Genomic DNA, 18,351 nt, shown 5'->3' on the forward strand with positions numbered 1-18,351 from the left:
AGGGTTCTGGTCAAAAGCAGTGCCATTTAGGATGCTGGTATGTGAACAACAGGACTTTTTGATGGGACATATTACATTATTAAACCTACCTGTCCTTTGGCCTCTAGAAAGTAAATGATTCATTAATGTATTCTTTTTTGTGATATTTATGTCATCATTTTGTGCCTTCGTTAGTTACTGAGGGGAGGTTAGGAGAGTAGGGGCACCTGTATGAGTGACGAGAGCTGGTTTTACATGTAAGCATTCACTAATAGGAAACCAAGTCAGTTAGGAGAGAAGACTAGTAGACACCCAGCAGAGTAATTGAAATGCAAGTTGTCAACCGTGATATTAGTTAGCACTGACACCATACCCCGATTCTAGCAACATCCTCATATGTACCAACCCCAAACACTCAGTTACACAACCATCAAGTTAAAATGAACTAGAACCCATTCCACATCATGTCAAATCAAAATAACATCAAATGTATTTATATAGCCCTTCGTACATCAGCTGATATCTCAAAGTGCTGTACAGAAACCCAGCCTAAAACCCCAAACAGCAAGCAATGCAGGTGTAGAAGCACGGTGGCTAGGAAAAACTCCCTAGAAAGGCCAAAACCTAGGAAGAAACCTAGAGTGGAACCAGGCTATGTGGGGTGGCCAGTCCTCTTCTGGCTGTGCCGTGTGGAGATTATAACAGAACATGGCCAAGATGTTCATAAATGACCAGCATGGTCAAATAATAATAATCACAGGCAGAACAGTTGAGTCATCATGCCAGGTAGTCCTGAAGCATGGTCCTAGGGCTCAGGTCCTCCGAGAGAGAGAAAGAAAGAGAGAAAGAGAAAATTAGAGAGAGCATACTTAAATTCACACAGGACACCGGATAGGACAGGATAAATACTCCAGATATAACAAACTGACCCTTGCCCCCCGACACATAAACTACTGCAGCATAAATACTGGAGGCTGAGACAGGAGGGGTCAGGAGACACTGTGGCCCCATCCGATGACACCCCCGGACAGGGCCAAACAGTAAGGATATAACCCCACCCACTTTGCCAAAGCACAGCCCCCACACCACTAGAGGGATATCTTCAACCACCAACTTACCATCCTGAGACAAGGCCCGAGTGTAGCCCACAAAGATCTCCGCCACGGCACAACCCAAGGGAGGGCGCCAACCCAGACAGGAAGATCACATCACCCCTCCTAGGCACGGTATGAAAGAGCCCTAGTAAGCCAGTAACTCAGCCCCTGTTCATAGGGTTAGAGGCAGGAAGCCAGTGTAGGGAGGCTAGCACTGGAGTAATATGATATATTTTTGGGGTTCTAGTCAGGATCCTATTTAGCACTAACTGAAGTTTATTTAGTGCTTTATCCGGGTAGCCGGAAAGTAGAGCAGTAGTGCATTGCAGTAGTCTAACCTAGAAGTGACAAAAGCATGGCTACATTTTTCGGCATAATTTTTGGACAGAAAGTTTGATTTTTGCAATGTTACGTAGATGGAAAAAAGCTGTCCTTGAAACAGTCTTGATATGTTCTTCAAATGAGAGATCAGGGTCCAGAGTAACGCCGAGGGCCTTCGCAGTTTTATTTGAGACGACTGTACAGCCATTAAGATTAATTGTCAGATTCAACAGAAGATCTCTTTGTTTCTTGGGACCTAGAACAAGCATCTCTGTTTTGTCCGAGTTTAAAAGTAGAACGTTTCCTTATGTCTGAAACACATGCTTCTAGCGAGGGCAATTTTGGGGCTTCACCATGTTTCATTGAAATGTTCAGCTGTGTGTCATCTGCATAGCAGTGAAAGTTAACATTATGTTTTCGAATGACATCCCCAAGAGGTAAAATATATAGTGAAATCAATCGTGGTCCTAAAAACAGAACCTTGAGGAACATCGAAATTTACAGTTGATTTGTCAGAGGACAAACAATTCAGAGAGACAAACTGATATCTTTCCGACAGATAAGATCTAAACCAGGCCAGAACTTGTCCGTATGGACCAATTTGGGTTTCCAATCTCTCCAAAAGAATGTGGTGATCGATGGTATCAAAAGCAGCACTAAGGTCTAGGAGCACGAGAACAGATGCAGAGCCCCGGTCTGATGCCATTAAAAGGTCATTTACCACCTTCACAAGTGCAGTCTCAGTGCTATGATGGGGTCTAAAACCAGACTGAAGCATTTCGTATACATTGTTTGTCTTCAGGAAGGCAGTGAGTTGCTGCGCAACAGCCTTTTCTAAAAATGTTGAGAGGAATGGAAGATTCGATATAGGCCGATAGTTTTTTATATTTTCTGGGTCAAGGTTTGGCTTTTTCAAGAGAGGCTTTATTACTGCCACTTTTAGTGAGTTTGGTACACATCCGGTGGATAGAGATCTGTTTATTATGTTCAACATAGCTCTTTCAGTAGTTTAGTTGGAATAGGGTCCAGTATGGATCTTGAAGGTTTAGAGGCCATGATAATTTTCATCGTTGTGTCAAGAGATATAGTACTAAAACACTTGAGTGTCTCTCTTGATCCTAGGTCCTGGCAGAGTTGTGCAGACTCAGGACAAATGAGCTTTGAAGGAATACGCAGATTTAAAGAGGAGTCCGTAATTTGCTTTCTAATAATCATCTTTTCCTCAAAGAAGTTCATGAATTTATTACTGCTGAGGTGAAAGCCATCCTCTCTTGGGGAATGCTGCTTTGTAGTTAGCTTTGCGACAGTATCAAAAAGGAATTTCGGATTGTTCTTATTTTCCTCAATTAAGTTGGAAAAATAGGATGATCGAGCAGCAGCAAGGGCTCTTCGATACTGCACGGTACTGTCTTTCCAAGCTAGTCGGAAGACTTCCAGTTTGTTGTGGCCGCATTTTCCGTTCCAATTTTCTGGAAGGCTTGCTTCAGAGCTCGGGTATTTTCTGTATACCAGGGAGCTAGTTTCTTATGAGAAATGTTTTTAGTTTTTAGGGTTGCAACTGCATCTAGGGTATTGCGCAAGGTTAAATTGAGTTCCTCAGTTAGGTGGTTAACTGATTTTTGTCCTCTGGCATCCTTGGGTAGACAGAGGGAGTCTGGAAGGACATCAAAGAATCTTTGTGTCATCTGTGAATTTATAGCACGACTTTTGATGTTCCTTGGTTGCGGTCTGAGCAGATTATTCGTTGCAATTGCAAATGTAATAAATGGTGGTCCGATAGTCCAGGATTATGAGGAAAAACATTAAGATCCACAACATTTATCCCATGGGACAAAACTAGGCCCAGAGTATGACTGTGACAGTGAGTAGGTCCAGAGACATGTTGGACAAAACCCACTGAGTCGATGATGGAAGCCTTTTGGATGGGTCTGTGGACTTTTCATGTGAATATTAAAGTCACCAAAATTTGAATATTATCTGCTATGACTACAAGGTCCGATAGGAATTCATTTCTGTTCAAGGTGTACCCTGGTCTACTCTAGGACATTGATTATATTAAGAGTGAATATCTATTCATGCGTACAAAGTGAAACCATGCTATGGAGGTCCTTGTTCATTTCTCTGCTATCTAGATGTGAGGGACAGCCAGGGGCGCACCCCTCTGGACCTGGCTGCCAAAAGCCTTGTGCCAGGAGGTGAGGCCTCATTTAACACAGTAAAGCATCCATCCATGGTTAAAGCCTTCACATCAAGAAGAGGACCCCCATCCACGCTGCTTTGTAGTAAGGGATATCACATAGAGCTTCTGTAATTAAAAGTTTTCCTGACCAAGATGGCCATTTGTTTGGTCATGTTGCTAGGACGACTATGTCCACTCTAGGGATGGTATCGTGTGAAAATGCCCACGAGACACTGATCTAAGGTCATTTTTTGTCATGTTCTCCACTAATGATTGAGGATCTAGGGAGGGTAAGCTGATCCTAGATCAGTGCACAGGGAGACTTCTATCCAGAGCCAGGTACACAGCTAGCAAGTGACAGGCTTCAATGGCCTCAGCCCCAAAATTCTTTATTATCTGCTGTGTTAACATCATGAGGATGTCATCTACCAACACCACTGTTCTTGAAATCTGTCTGTTCATGTGAAGGTTATAGTCGTCCCAGCAATCTGCTCATATCCTCTCTGTTGATCCTCCTCTAGCTACCAATGGTCAATCATCTGACATTCTTATATCCTCTTGTTGATCCTCCTCTAGCTACCAATGGTCAATCATCTGACATTCTTATATTCTCTCTGTTATCCTCCTCTCGCTACCAATGGTCAATCATCTCACATTCTTATATCTTCTCAGTTTTTCCATCTCTAGCTACTGAAGGTCAATCATCTCACATTGTTATATCCTCTCTGTTTATCTTCCTCTAGCAAACCAACGGACATTCGGAGTGTTTGCGTTTGCTGATTGGAAATGCTGACATCCAGAGTACAGTGGACATTCAAGACGGAATAGTCACTTGGGTTTTGGATACAATTCCTGAAATAAAGAGATTTTGAAACTGGGGCTGCATCCAAAATGGCAACCTGTACCCTACTTGGTACAGTACTTTAAACCAAAGTCCTATGGGCTCAGGTCAAGAGTAGTGTACCATATAGGAATAGGTTGCCATTTGGGACTCAGCCTGGTTACTACCAGTTTGTAATATGACCTGTTGTCTTGTGTATCAGAACCCCTCTGATGCTGTCGGTGCTGAGCGGACACAGACTGTGTGTACTCCCTGTTCAACAAGGGAGCAAGCGTAGAAGCCAAAGACAAATGGCACAGAACAGCTCTACACAGAAGGGTTGTGAGGAGAGTTGGCTGTACGCGCTCACACACAGAAAGAGAGGGGGAGGCTTGTTCTGATCTAGGGATGGGGCCATTGAAATACTAGGGATGGCTTTGGTGTGGGATCTAGCATGGAATATAAATTATGCCCAAATATACCTATTATGATTCCTTATTATTTAATTGATTATAAATTATTCAAATCCATTCTTGTCTCCCCTCCCTTCCCTTCCTCCTAGGCGGTGACTTTTCACGAGGAGTGCAGCACAGTGCCAGCTTCCTGGTTCGGGAAGGTAAGGGGCGGAGCCATGTCCACCTGGTGGCGGCGTCCGGACACATCGGGATACTGGGGTGGCTCCTACACACCGCCCAGTCAGTGTGGACCCTCCCCGTCATCACAGACAACCAGGGCTACACGCCACTACACTTGGCTGCTACAACGGTATGTACTGGACAGAGGGACAGCGAAGTGGGCCAGAGGCCACAAACAAATACACACATAAACATAGCGTGTCTTAAATCACCACAGCCAGCTTCAGGAGGGCACGAACCGAGACAGTCCGCACAGGAACCTTAAGAGTCCCTCAGACAGAGAGAGAGAAGAGGGAGGGATAGGGGGAGGCACAACAGGCCCACACTCATCCTCTCATACCACCAGGTTCCCTTCCAGCAGATACTGGACTTCAGAGGAACTGCTGCTGCTATACCCCATCTTTACCTTTACCCACAAAGGTCCTAAACGGTAGAAAGTGTCCGGCCAACAGACAGACGCACACCTTATGACGGCAATAACCTGTAGTCCAAGGGGATAGTAGCACTTCACTGAGAGCAAAACAGACAGGGACCAAAAGATGTGGAAGAAGCATTTTCAAAACCTGTTTTGACTGTAGAAATTGGGCTGAGTGTTTGTGCTGAGAAAAGACATAAGGAGTGATGTTTCATTTAAGTTTCATGAGAGTGATTGTCATGTTTATCCGCACACTAAGACAGTCAGAACGCACCTAGCCTCTTGTCTGTAATCCATGTGGGAGGAGGGGAAATCATACATTCTGTATGAACAAATATTTTTATAAAATCATTCATGTCTTTTTTTATTCCCACAGGCTCTGTGGGAATAAAAAAATGGTAGCATTTGCTCTGATGAGTAATTGTAAAGATTTAATGCATCCCAAAAGGAACCCTATACTGAATAGTACACTACTGTTGAACAGGGTCCATAGGGTTCTGGTCAAAAGCAGTGCCATTTAGGATGCTGGTATGTGAACAACAGGACTTTTTGATGGGACATATTACATTATTAAACCTACCTGTCCTTTGGCCTCTAGAAAGTAAATGATTCATTAATGTATTCTTTTTTGTGATATTTATGTCATCATTTTGTGCCTTCGTTAGTTACTGAGGGGAGGTTAGGAGAGTAGGGGCACCTGTATGAGTGACGAGAGCTGGTTTTACATGTAAGCATTCACTAATAGGAAACCAAGTCAGTTAGGAGAGAAGACTAGTAGACACCCAGCAGAGTAATTGAAATGCAAGTTGTCAACCGTGATATTAGTTAGCACTGACACCATACCCCGATTCTAGCAACATCCTCATATGTACCAACCCCAAACACTCAGTTACACAACCATCAAGTTAAAATGAACTAGAACCCATTCCACATCATGTCAAATCAAAATAATATCAAATGTATTTATATAGCCCTTCGTACATCAGCTGATATCTCAAAGTGCTGTACAGAAACCCAGCCTAAACCCCAAACAGCAAGCAATGCAGGTGTAGAAGCACGGTGGCTAGGAAAAACTCCCTAGAAAGGCCAAAACCTAGGAAGAAACCTAGAGTGGAACCAGGCTATGTGGGGTGGCCAGTCCTCTTCTGGCTGTGCCGTGTGGAGATTATAACAGAACATGGCCAAGATGTTCATAAATGACCAGCATGGTCAAATAATAATAATCACAGGCAGAACAGTTGAGTCATCATGCCAGGTAGTCCTGAAGCATGGTCCTAGGGCTCAGGTCCTCCGAGAGAGAGAAAGAAAGAGAGAAAGAGAAAATTAGAGAGAGCATACTTAAATTCACACAGGACACCGGATAGGACAGGATAAATACTCCAGATATAACAAACTGACCCTTGCCCCCCGACACATAAACTACTGCAGCATAAATACTGGAGGCTGAGACAGGAGGGGTCAGGAGACACTGTGGCCCCATCCGATGACACCCCCGGACAGGGCCAAACAGTAAGGATATAACCCCACCCACTTTGCCAAAGCACAGCCCCCACACCACTAGAGGGATATCTTCAACCACCAACTTACCATCCTGAGACAAGGCCCGAGTGTAGCCCACAAAGATCTCCGCCACGGCACAACCCAAGGGAGGGCGCCAACCCAGACAGGAAGATCACATCACCCCTCCTAGGCACGGTATGAAAGAGCCCTAGTAAGCCAGTAACTCAGCCCCTGTTCATAGGGTTAGAGGCAGGAAGCCAGTGTAGGGAGGCTAGCACTGGAGTAATATGATATATTTTTGGGGTTCTAGTCAGGATCCTATTTAGCACTAACTGAAGTTTATTTAGTGCTTTATCCGGGTAGCCGGAAAGTAGAGCAGTAGTGCATTGCAGTAGTCTAACCTAGAAGTGACAAAAGCATGGCTACATTTTTCGGCATAATTTTTGGACAGAAAGTTTGATTTTTGCAATGTTACGTAGATGGAAAAAAGCTGTCCTTGAAACAGTCTTGATATGTTCTTCAAATGAGAGATCAGGGTCCAGAGTAACGCCGAGGGCCTTCGCAGTTTTATTTGAGACGACTGTACAGCCATTAAGATTAATTGTCAGATTCAACAGAAGATCTCTTTGTTTCTTGGGACCTAGAACAAGCATCTCTGTTTTGTCCGAGTTTAAAAGTAGAACGTTTCCTTATGTCTGAAACACATGCTTCTAGCGAGGGCAATTTTGGGGCTTCACCATGTTTCATTGAAATGTTCAGCTGTGTGTCATCTGCATAGCAGTGAAAGTTAACATTATGTTTTCAAATGACATCCCCAAGAGGTAAAATATATAGTGAAATCAATCGTGGTCCTAAAAACAGAACCTTGAGGAACATCGAAATTTACAGTTGATTTGTCAGAGGACAAACAATTCAGAGAGACAAACTGATATCTTTCCGACAGATAAGATCTAAACCAGGCCAGAACTTGTCCGTATGGACCAATTTGGGTTTCCAATCTCTCCAAAAGAATGTGGTGATCGATGGTATCAAAAGCAGCACTAAGGTCTAGGAGCACGAGAACAGATGCAGAGCCCCGGTCTGATGCCATTAAAAGGTAATTTACCACCTTCACAAGTGCAGTCTCAGTGCTATGATGGGGTCTAAAACCAGACTGAAGCATTTCGTATACATTGTTTGTCTTCAGGAAGGCAGTGAGTTGCTGCGCAACAGCCTTTTCTAAAAATGTTGAGAGGAATGGAAGATTCGATATAGGCCGATAGTTTTTTATATTTTCTGGGTCAAGGTTTGGCTTTTTCAAGAGAGGCTTTATTACTGCCACTTTTAGTGAGTTTGGTACACATCCGGTGGATAGAGATCTGTTTATTATGTTCAACATAGCTCTTTCAGTAGTTTAGTTGGAATAGGGTCCAGTATGGATCTTGAAGGTTTAGAGGCCATGATAATTTTCATCGTTGTGTCAAGAGATATAGTACTAAAACACTTGAGTGTCTCTCTTGATCCTAGGTCCTGGCAGAGTTGTGCAGACTCAGGACAAATGAGCTTTGAAGGAATACGCAGATTTAAAGAGGAGTCCGTAATTTGCTTTCTAATAATCATCTTTTCCTCAAAGAAGTTCATGAATTTATTACTGCTGAGGTGAAAGCCATCCTCTCTTGGGGAATGCTGCTTTGTAGTTAGCTTTGCGACAGTATCAAAAAGGAATTTCGGATTGTTCTTATTTTCCTCAATTAAGTTGGAAAAATAGGATGATCGAGCAGCAGCAAGGGCTCTTCGATACTGCACGGTACTGTCTTTCCAAGCTAGTCGGAAGACTTCCAGTTTGTTGTGGCGCCATTTCCGTTCCAATTTTCTGGAAGCTTGCTTCAGAGCTCGGGTATTTTCTGTATACCAGGGAGCTAGTTTCTTATGAGAAATGTTTTTAGTTTTTAGGGTTGCAACTGCATCTAGGGTATTGCGCAAGGTTAAATTGAGTTCCTCAGTTAGGTGGTTAACTGATTTTTGTCCTCTGGCATCCTTGGGTAGACAGAGGGAGTCTGGAAGGACATCAAAGAATCTTTGTGTCATCTGTGAATTTATAGCACGACTTTTGATGTTCCTTGGTTGCGGTCTGAGCAGATTATTCGTTGCAATTGCAAATGTAATAAAATGGTGGTCCGATAGTCCAGGATTATGAGGAAAAACATTAAGATCCACAACATTTATCCCATGGGACAAAACTAGGCCCAGAGTATGACTGTGACAGTGAGTAGGTCCAGAGACATGTTGGACAAAACCCACTGAGTCGATGATGAAAGCCTTTTGGAGTGGGTCTGTGGACTTTTTCATGTGAATATTAAAGTCACCAAAAATTTGAATATTATCTGCTATGACTACAAGGTCCGATAGGAATTCAGGGAACTCAATGAGGAACGCTGTATATGGCCCAGGAGGCCTGTAAACAGTAGCTAAAAAAAAGTTATTGAGTAGGCTACATAGATTTCATGACTAGAAGCTCAAAAGATGAAAACGTCTTTTTTGTTTGTTTGTACATTTCAATTTGCTATCGTAAATGTTAGCAACACCTCCGCGGGATGCACGAGGGATATGGTCACTAGTGTAGCCAGGAGGTGAGGCCTCATTTAACACAGTAAATTCATCAGGCTAAAGCCATGTTTCAATCAGGCCAATCACATCAAGATTATGATCAGTTCATTGACTATAATTGCCTTTGAAGTAAGGGATATGACATTAAGTAGCCCTATTTTGAGATGTGAGGTATCATGATCTCTTTCAATAATGACAGGAATGGAGGAGGTCTTTATCCTAGTGAGATTGCTAAGGCGAACACCGCCACGTTTAGTTTTGTCCAACCTAGGTCGAGGCACAGACACGGTCTCAATGGAGATAGCTGAGCTGACTACACTGACTGTGCTAGTGGCAGACTGGCTAACAGCCTGCTGCCTGGCCTGCACCCTATTTCATTGTGGTGCTAGAGGAGTTAGAGCCCTGTCTATGTTGGTAGATAAGATGAGAGCACCCCTCCAGCTAGGATGGAGTCCGTCACTCCTCCGCAGGTCAGGCTTGGTCCTGTTTGTGGGTGAGTCCCAGAAAGAGGGCCAATTATATACAAAATTCTATCTTTTGGGAGGGGCAGAAACCAGTTTTCATCCAGCGATTGAGTTGTGAGACTCTGCTGTAGAGCTCATCACTCCCCCTAACTGGGAGGGGGCCAGAGACAATTACTCAATGCCGACACATCTTTCTAGCTGATTTACACGCTGAAGCTATGTGGTGATCTCTGACTGTTTCATCCTAATATCGTTGGTGCCGACGTGGATAACAATATCTCTATACTCGCCAGTTTGAGCTTTAGCCAGCACCATCTTCAGATTAGCCTTAACGTCGGTTGCCCTGCCGCCTGGTAAACAGTGTATGATCGCTGGATGATTCGTTTTAAGTCTAATACTGCGGGTAATGGAGTCGCCAATGACGAGAGTTTTCAATTTGTCAGAGCTAATGGTGGGAAGCTTCGGCGTCTCAGACCCCGTAACGGGAGGAGTAGAGACAAGAGAAGGCTCGGCCTCTGACTCCGACTCGTTGCTTAATGGGGAAAACCGGTTGAAAGTTTGTCGGCTGAATGAGCGACACCGGTTGAGCATTCCTACAGCATTACCCTCCAGAAACCGTGAGAAAGTTGTCCGGCTGCGGGGACCGTGCGAGGGGATTTATACTAACGTTACTATCTGTACTTACTGGTGGCACAGACGCTGTTTCATCCTTTCCTACACAGAAATTACCCTTGCCTAACGATTGCGTCTGAAGCTGGGCTTGTAGCACAGTTGTATCCTCACCGTAAGGCGATCGTTCTCCTGTATGAGTACAGCGACTGCAATTAGAAGGCATCATGTTAATGTTACTTAGCTTCGGCTGTTGGAGGTCCTGACGAACCATGTCCAGATAAAGCGTCCGGAGTATGAGGATTCTGTGTTATGCACTATAGCCCGTTACCATATGTGATTTAATATTATCTGCTGTTGGCTTGTGTGGATGTATGTATGTGTTATGCAACATAGCTGACTTGAACCCTTGTTAACAGTTTCAGGGCCATGGGCCTTTCTCATGATGGAAAAATACATAACATGAAGGCCGGACCTGTGCAATGAGTTGGGGGGGGCACATTCAGAACGTAGTGTTGCGAGAACAGTCTTGTTAGATAACAGGAGCCAGGTGCCTGATCACTGCATATCTACACAGCTACAACGACTGACCGCTGAAGCGCTTAGAGGGCTGGGACCAGCCTCTGCGCCAACAATCAACGATTGGGCGTGGTTTAGACTCACCCAGCCTAGTCTCTACTCTGACAGGCCGGCTCGGAAGCAGGAACTACTTCTGTCAGAGTATATTAAATATCTTTGTCAGGAACAAGTCAGTTCTGTTTTGCCCTGCGAGGTGGGACAGAGAGCCCGTATATACGAAAATTGCATTTACCACTTACTGCTTAGCTAATAAAAAATACATAGCATACGTCGGTGCCTCATTTTTATATTTTTCCTGATACCAGATTCGAATTGACGCAACCCTGACACGAGGGGAAAAACCAAAAATATAAACGGTAATTATAAAGTAAAAACCGTAAAGTTGTCATGTAGCAAAGTAGGCAACAAAACACACAGCAACACGTAAACAAGTCTGCAAGTTGTGACCGGAAATGGCGTCAAAATGCTGTTTGAGGTATCATGTGATGCTACTAGCATAAATGGACCAACACTGAGCAAATGTAGCTTAAGTCAAATGGTAATTTAAAACACAGGGGTCAGAGTAATATTGCTGGCGCATGGATATAATGCAAAATAAATGTTGCCATCACCCCAGTTACTCAAGTCAGGTCATAGACCTCAGCTCCAAGTAGGAACCACCAAAACAATACAGAGGACACAAGTATTACAGTTAATGTTTATTTGAGCCAAAACAAGCAAATGCAGTTACACACTGGACTAGAGTACCCGTTAACTATTGCATGTCCCACGTCAGATATCCATGGCGTCGTCGCCAGACGGGCCGGTGGCAGCTTCAGAGGTGGCGTCGTCAGAGGACGGGCCGGTGGCAGCTTCAGAGGTGGCGTCGTCAGAGGACGGGCCGGTGGCAGCTTCAGAGGTGGCGTCGTCGCCGGACGGGCCGGTGGCAGCTTCAGAGGTGGCGTCGTCAGAGGACGGGCCGGTGGCAGCTACAGAGGTGGCGTCGTCAGAGGACGGGCCGGTGGCAGCTTCAGAGGTGGCGTCGTCGCCAGACGGGCCGGTGGCAGCTTCAGAGGTGGCGTCGCCAGAGGACGGGCCGGTGGCAGCTACAGAGGTGGCGTCGCCAGAGGACGGGCCGGTGGCAGCTACAGAGGACGGGCCGGTGGCAGCTACAGAGGTGGCGTCGTCAGAGGACGGGCCGGTGGCAGCTTCAGAGGTGGCGTCGTCAGAGGACGGGCCGGTGGCAGCTTCAGAGGTGGCGTCGCCAGACGGGCCGGTGGCAGCTTCAGAGGTGGCGTCGTCGCCAGAGGACGGGCCGGTGGCAGCTACAGAGGACGGGCCGGTGGCAGCTACAGAGGTGGCGTCGTCAGAGGACGGGCCGGTGGCAGCTTCAGAGGTGGCGTCGTCGCCGGACGGGCCGGTGGCAGCTTCAGAGGTGGCGTCGTCGCCGGACGGGCCGGTGGCAGCTTCAGAGGTGGCGTCGTCGCCGGACGGGCCGGTGGCAGCTTCAGAGGTGGCGTCGTCGCCGGACGGGCCGGTGGCAGCTTCAGAGGTGGCGTCGTCAGAGGACGGGCCGGTGGCAGCTTCAGAGGTGGCGTCGTCAGAGGACGGGCCGGTGGCAGCTTCAGAGGTGGCGTCGTCGCCAGACGGGCCGGTGGCAGCTTCAGAGGTGGCGTCGTCGCCAGAGGACGGGCCGGTGGCAGCTACAGAGGACGGGCCGGTGGCAGCTACAGAGGTGGCGTCGTCGCCGGACGGGCCGGTGGCAGCTTCAGAGGTGGCGTCGTCGCCGGACGGGCCGGTGGCAGCTTCAGAGGTGGCGTCGTCAGAGGACGGGCCGGTGGCAGCTTCAGAGGTGGCGTCGTCAGAGGACGGGCCGGTGGCAGCTTCAGAGGTGGCGTCGTCGCCAGAGGACGGGCCGGTGGCAGCTACAGAGGACGGGCCGGTGGCAGCTTCAGAGGTGGCGTCGTCGCCGGACGGGCCGGTGGCAGCTTCAGAGGTGGCGTCGTCGCCGGACGGGCCGGTGGCAGCTTCAGAGGTGGCGTCGTCGCCGGACGGGCCGGTGGCAGCTTCAGAGGTGGCGTCGTCAGAGGACGGGCCGGTGGCAGCTTCAGAGGACGGGCCGGTGGCAGCTTCAGAGGTGGCGTCGTCAGAGGACGGGCCGGTGGCAGCTTCAGAGGTGGCGTCGTCAGAGGACGGGCCGGTGGCAGCTTCAGAGGTGGCGTCGTCAGAGGACGGGCCGGTGGCAGCTTCAGAGGTGGCGTCGTCAGAGGACGGGCCGGTGGCAGCTTCAGAGGTGGCGTCGTCAGAGGACGGGCCGGTGGCAGCTACAGAGGTGGCGTCGTCGCCAGACGGGCCGGTGGCAGCTTCAGAGGTGGCGTCGTCGCCAGACGGGCCGGTGGCAGCTTCAGAGGTGGCGTCGTCGCCAGACGGGCCGGTGGCAGCTTCAGAGGTGGCGTCGTCGCCAGACGGGCCGGTGGCAGCTTCAGAGGTGGCGTCGTCGCCAGAGGACGGGCCGGTGGCAGCTACAGAGGTGGCGTCGCCAGAGGACGGGCCGGTGGCAGCTACAGAGGACGGGCCGGTGGCAGCTACAGAGGTGGCGTCGTCAGAGGACGGGCCGGTGGCAGCTTCAGAGGTGGCGTCGTCGCCGGACGGGCCGGTGGCAGCTTCAGAGGTGGCGTCGTCGCCGGACGGGCCGGTGGCAGCTTCAGAGGTGGCGTCGTCGCCGGACGGGCCGGTGGCAGCTTCAGAGGTGGCGTCGTCGCCGGACGGGCCGGTGGCAGCTTCAGAGGTGGCGTCGTCGCCGGACGGGCCGGTGGCAGCTTCAAAGGTGGCGTCGTCGCCGGACGGGCCGGTGGCAGCTTCAAAGGTGGCGTCGTCAGAGGACGGGCCGGTGGCAGCTTCAGAGGTGGCGTCGTCAGAGGACGGGCCGGTGGCAGCTTCAGAGGTGGCGTCGTCAGAGGACGGGCCGGTGGCAGCTTCAGAGGTGGCGTCGTCAGAGGACGGGCCGGTGGCAGCTTCAGAGGTGGCGTCGTCAGAGGACGGGCCGGTGGCAGCTTCAGAGGTGGCGTCGTCAGAGGACGGGCCGGTGGCAGCTTCAGAGGTGGCGTCGTCAGAGGACGGGCCGGTGGCAGCTTCAGAGGTGGCGTCGTCAGAGGACGGGCCGGTGGCAGCTTCAGAGGTGGCGTCGTCAGAGGACGGGCCGGTGGCAGCTTCAGAGGTGGCGTCGTCAGAGGACGGGCCGGTGGCAGCTTCAGAGGTGGCGTCGTCAGAGGACGGGCCGGTGGCAGCTTCAGAGGTGGCGTCGTCAGAGGACGGGCCGGTGGCAGCTTCAGAGGTGGCGTCGTCAGAGGACGGGCCGTTGGCAGCTTCAGAGCAGCTTCAGAGGTGGCGTCGTCAGAGGACGGGCCGGTGGCAGCTTCAGAGGTGGCGTCGTCAGAGGACGGGCCGGTGGCAGCTTCAGAGGTGGCGTCGTCAGAGGACGGGCCGGTGGCAGCTTCAGAGGTGGCGTCGTCGCCAGACGGGCCGGTGGCAGCTTCAGAGGTGGCGTCGTCGCCAGACGGGCCGGTGGCAGCTTCAGAGGTGGCGTCGTCGCCAGACGGGCCGGTGGCAGCTTCAGAGGTGGCGTCGTCGCCAGACGGGCCGGTGGCAGCTTCAGAGGTGGCGTCGTCGCCAGACGGGCCGGTGGCAGCTTCAGAGGTGGCGTCGTCGCCAGACGGGCCGGTGGCAGCTTCAGAGGTGGCGTCGTCGCCGGACGGGCCGGTGGCAGCTTCAGAGGTGGCGTCGTCGCCGGACGGGCCGGTGGCAGCTTCAGAGGTGGCGTCGTCGCCGGACGGGCCGGTGGCAGCTTCAGAGGTGGCGTCGTCGCCGGACGGGCCGGTGGCAGCTTCAGAGGTGGCGTCGTCGCCGGACGGGCCGGTGGCAGCTTCAGAGGTGGCGTCGTCGCCGGACGGGCCGGTGGCAGCTTCAGAGGTGGCGTCGTCGCCGGACGGGCCGGTGGCAGCTTCAGAGGTGGCGTCGTCGCCGGACGGGCCGGTGGCAGCTTCAGAGGTGGCGTCGTCGCCGGACGGGCCGGTGGCAGCTTCAGAGGTGGCGTCGTCGCCGGACGGGCCGGTGGCAGCTTCAGAGGTGGCGTCGTCGCCGGACGGGCCGGTGGCAGCTTCAGAGGTGGCGTCGTCGCCGGACGGGCCGGTGGCAGCTTCAGAGGTGGCGTCGTCGCCGGACGGGCCGGTGGCAGCTTCAGAGGTGGCGTCGTCGCCGGACGGGCCGGTGGCAGCTTCAGAGGTGGCGTCGTCGCCGGACGGGCCGGTGGCAGCTTCAGAGGTGGCGTCGTCGCCGGACGGGCCGGTGGCAGCTTCAGAGGTGGCGTCGTCGCCGGACGGGCCGGTGGCAGCTTCAGAGGTGGCGTCGTCGCCGGACGGGCCGGTGGCAGCTTCAGAGGTGGCGTCGTCGCCGGACGGGCCGGTGGCAGCTTCAGAGGTGGCGTCGTCGCCGGACGGGCCGGTGGCAGCTTCAGAGGTGGCGTCGTCGCCGGACGGGCCGGTGGCAGCTTCAGAGGTGGCGTCGTCGCCGGACGGGCCGGTGGCAGCTTCAGAGGTGGCGTCGTCAGAGGACGGGCCGGTGGCAGCTTCAGAGGTGGCGTCGTCAGAGGACGGGCCGGTGGCAGCTTCAGAGGTGGCGTCGTCAGAGGACGGGCCGGTGGCAGCTTCAGAGGTGGCGTCGTCAGAGGACGGGCCGGTGGCAGCTTCAGAGGTGGCGTCGTCAGAGGACGGGCCGGTGGCAGCTTCAGAGGTGGCGTCGTCAGAGGACGGGCCGGTGGCAGCTTCAGAGGTGGCGTCGTCACGTCAGAGGACGGGCCGGTGGCAGCTTCAGAGGTGGCGTCGTCAGAGGACATGTGCCTCAGCTTCTCCTCAGAGGACAGGGCATCATTTGCCGGAGAACTACCATGGTTTGGAGAAGCTTGGGATTCTACTTCATTGGTCTCTAAATACTCTTGAGAAAAAACAAAAGGAACAGTTGGGTATTCTACAGCAACACATCTGTTCTACACAGTCTAGGCCAAATTGCTAATCGAATTTTGAGCAACATGAAGCCAACAGTTTTCAAAGTATATGTTTCAGGCCGTACCTTCTCTGGTTTGTTTCGCGTCAGACCCTATGGATCGGAGCAAGGCCAGGGCATGCACAATGGAGACGTCATTTGATGACAGCTCTGAAAAATTTAGGTTTAGGTACACAAGCAAAAGGTTTGACAACATTATTTAGACTGAGTTACTCTGCTGTTGAATGAGTGTCAAACACAGCAGCACCATAGACAGTGACAAAGAACATAGCTAGAAGGGTTGTGGAAAGAAACACTTACCTCCAAGTCTCCTCTGCAGAGAGACTTGATCTTGCTTCTGGGACTTTCCAACAGGGTAACAAGAAACTGAGGAGAAAGTGTTGACAGAAGTTGAGTTCACACAAAATAGCTACATATATTAATAGCAGTGAAGAATAAAAGATGACCAACGCGGAAGATACAGACAGTCAAATATTAATACCCAACTTATAAAGTTAAGCATATTTACCAAACAAATCCCTTAAACATTAGTGAACCAACCTTTGACAACCCCCACAGTCATCACAACGAGCAGCAATTCTCTCACACCTCCCATGATCATGAAAATAGTCTGTGTTATCAACAGGTAATGTCTTCCCATGGCCTGTATGAGGCTTATATAGGCCACTAATGACCGTTTACCTGACAAACATGGCTTAACGATCAATTAACAAGCTTGATTGAGTTGTTACGTTCAGATAGAAATAGACCATGTAGAACACATGTTGATTCTTATCAAGTTGGTGGGCAGGCAATCTTTTCTACTCCATATATTGCATTTATATCTGTAATGATTAACCCTAATGGTCTCAGATCAGCAGTAGAAAGAAGTAGGCCTAATTATTTTAGGTGTAATCTTCAAAGATATTAGGGGGAAATAAACACTGTACCCAAATCCACGTTTTACAATGCTCCTGGGAAATGGGTAGGCCTCCACCTATAGTCCTTCACAGTTTTACAGCTGTGATATATTTATTTATTTACATAGATCACATACATAAATAAATATGATAGCTGTAGGTAGCGTTGAGATAAAATTCCCATATTCTATTGCTACTAACATAAATCCTAATATATCATGTTTTCCTCATTTGCTCTGTAGGAGGTTCGTCATATGAAGGACATTCAAGTGGATGTGACCCCTAACCTGCAATAGGGGCTCAGTGAGGTGACAGACATCCTGTAATGGATCTCCAGCTAGTGTCTGAGGACCTGGAGAAGGCTGTGTCTACAGCTGTGGGGCAGGACAAGCATGGTAACCTAACCTCACTGTATGAAGGATTTTATTGTTATGGATAGTCATCTCCAATCTGTTCAAATATCACTGTTGTTGATAACACACATTACCAAAATGATTCACACTTGTCTTCCTATTTCCACATAATCTGTCATGGTTCCCCACCCCAACAGGGCATAAAACCAACCTCTCTTTATTGCTACTGCTAATACACCCAAATCCAACAGCGTTCGAGTATCTTATTGCTTTTCTTCTAACCCTGAATGGCAACATTTTATCCTAGTACACAAGCATGTCACTTTATCAATCCACACCCACTCTACTGCCGCATGGCCACTGCGGCTGAGACTTTCACCCTCTCGTTACAGGTATAGCAGGTAACCAACCCCACCCGGGTCTTACCCCCTAGGACTTACCCTTTGCAGGTACCTGCCTGCTCGGGCTTACCTTCTGGGACTCAACCTATTCCGGGACTCGACCGGTCGTAATACAATGGGACTACTGAATAAGCTCAGGCTTTCTAGGTTCGTACCCTATAATTGGTTCAGCCTACGACTCTCATCTCCCCAAGATGCCAGAATTAGTGATAACGGGTGTAGGAACTGTGCCTACCTTGTTTCTGTTTCACTGATTCGGAATCTCTAGTTCGACTGCAAATCGCGGTGAACCCTGCTCGCAGTGCCAACTGTTAGGTTCTAATTCTCAGAGTAAAAACTCGACGGACACTATGAATGCTTGAACCAAGTTTATTCTTCCCAGAGGGTCAAGACAGCTGCATTAGACAAAAAACATATTCACACAAGCACTGATATTTAATCCTCTCTCCTATGCTGAGTCTCCTCCTACACATCTAAACA

General features: G+C 49.8%; 1 protein-coding gene, 1 long non-coding RNA gene and 1 pseudogene across 2 annotated transcripts; 1 reads left to right on the plus strand and 2 right to left on the minus strand.

The window, feature by feature from the left end:
* Positions 1-4,318: 4,318 nt before the first annotated feature.
* LOC116364629 (uncharacterized) lies at positions 4,319-5,142 on the plus strand. Its single transcript, XR_004208027.1, has 3 exons — positions 4,319-4,374; positions 4,617-4,751; positions 4,956-5,142. It is a non-coding gene; the product is annotated as an uncharacterized LOC116364629 (long non-coding RNA).
* A 6,722-nt stretch (positions 5,143-11,864) lies between these two features.
* On the minus strand, positions 11,865-13,614 carry LOC116364630 (polysialoglycoprotein-like; the record flags this gene model as incomplete). Its single annotated transcript, XM_031817661.1, has 1 exon — positions 11,865-13,614. A coding segment is annotated over one exon (1,662 nt), but the record flags the coding sequence as incomplete, so codon positions are not given.
* A 138-nt stretch (positions 13,615-13,752) lies between these two features.
* Positions 13,753-16,891, minus strand: LOC116364631 (polysialoglycoprotein-like; annotated as a pseudogene).
* Positions 16,892-18,351: the final 1,460 nt, after the last annotated feature.

The sequence above is a fragment of the Oncorhynchus kisutch genome, unplaced genomic scaffold (genome assembly GCF_002021735.2).
Source record: "Oncorhynchus kisutch isolate 150728-3 unplaced genomic scaffold, Okis_V2 scaffold1112, whole genome shotgun sequence".
NCBI classification, from domain to species: Eukaryota; Metazoa; Chordata; class Actinopteri; order Salmoniformes; family Salmonidae; genus Oncorhynchus; species Oncorhynchus kisutch.